General features: G+C 46.4%; 1 protein-coding gene across 2 annotated transcripts in view; it reads right to left on the bottom strand.

Annotated features, from left to right (window-relative positions):
* Positions 1-1,048, bottom strand: part of LOC103375375 (dual specificity protein kinase CLK2-like) — an 8,482-nt gene that overhangs the window by 5,281 nt on the left and 2,153 nt on the right. For both annotated transcript variants that reach the window (XM_008305638.1, XM_008305639.1), the window contains exons 4-5: positions 385-501; positions 143-309 (exon numbers count right to left, since the gene is read on the bottom strand). In XM_008305638.1, coding sequence (XP_008303860.1) covers positions 143-309; positions 385-501 — 284 coding nt within the window. The remainder of the gene's footprint in view (positions 1-142; positions 310-384; positions 502-1,048) is intronic.

Raw genomic sequence — 1,048 nt, 5'->3', positions numbered from 1 at the left:
ACTGGTCCAGACTGATTAAAACCTGCAGCCAAAAGGACACTTTGGACACCAGAATTTATCACCAGTAATGTAAACTGTGATTAACTAATGAGTGAACGATGGCTCAGAGCAGAAGGAGGCGTTGGCGGTTTGATGGACTCACAGCTGACGGCGTGGCAGATCTGCTGGGCCATGTGTCGGATCTGCTGGATGGGATACGGGAGGAAGTTGTTGGACTTGAGGAAGTCGAAAGTGCTGAGAGACAGGAGCTGGAAGGAGATGCAGACGTGGCCGTAGAAGTCGAACCAGTCGAGCATCTGCACACAGTTGCTGGAGGAGGAGAGAAGATGGAGGTGAACACGAGAACCTTCAGCTCGGCGCTGACTCAAAGCTCACACCGCTCACTGTTTGTGGGTCGGATCTGCTTCTCTGATCTTCTCCAGAACGTTGATTTCCAGTTTGGCTGCTTCTCTGTATTTTTCCAGGTTCTTAATGATCTTCAGGGCGACTCGACTTCCTCCTCTGTGAGTTTGAACACTGGACTTTAACATGACAGAACGCTGCACACTGGTTCCATTCTACTGAGTCTATAGAAGGAGGTGCTGTTTGAATCACGCTCAGCATCATCTGACATCTTGGACAATAATTTACAGAAAAAGACTTTTTAATGTCAAAGTGAAAACAGATGTTGACAAAGTAATGGTAATTAATTAAACATGTAGAATAAGTGACTACATAAATATTCCCCCAAGTAAGCAGCCAGGTGGTGCTAGAAGTCCCACAGTCAGTAAACGCATCATCTGAGGTCAGTGAATGCGTCTCAGTGATTGTAACATAAAGACTCGTGTATCTGGAAGGTCCAGTCACTGGTGGATCAGAACTCCTGGATAGAACTACCCCATGAAGACTGAAGAACCCTCCAAGAACTCTGGGAGAAGGTTGTTGAGAAGCATCAGTCAGGAGACGATACCAGAACATCTCCAAGTTCCTGAACATCTCTGGAGTCCAGTTAAATCCATCATTAAGACATGGAAGGACTATGGACCATGACTAGATCTGACTAGAGCAG

This window comes from Stegastes partitus, unplaced genomic scaffold (genome assembly GCF_000690725.1).
Source record: "Stegastes partitus isolate 25-593 unplaced genomic scaffold, Stegastes_partitus-1.0.2 Scaffold2569, whole genome shotgun sequence".
In the NCBI taxonomy this organism is placed as follows: Eukaryota; Metazoa; Chordata; class Actinopteri; family Pomacentridae; genus Stegastes; species Stegastes partitus.
Note: the sequence above shows the minus strand (reverse complement) of the source record. Positions and strands in the feature narration are given on the sequence as shown.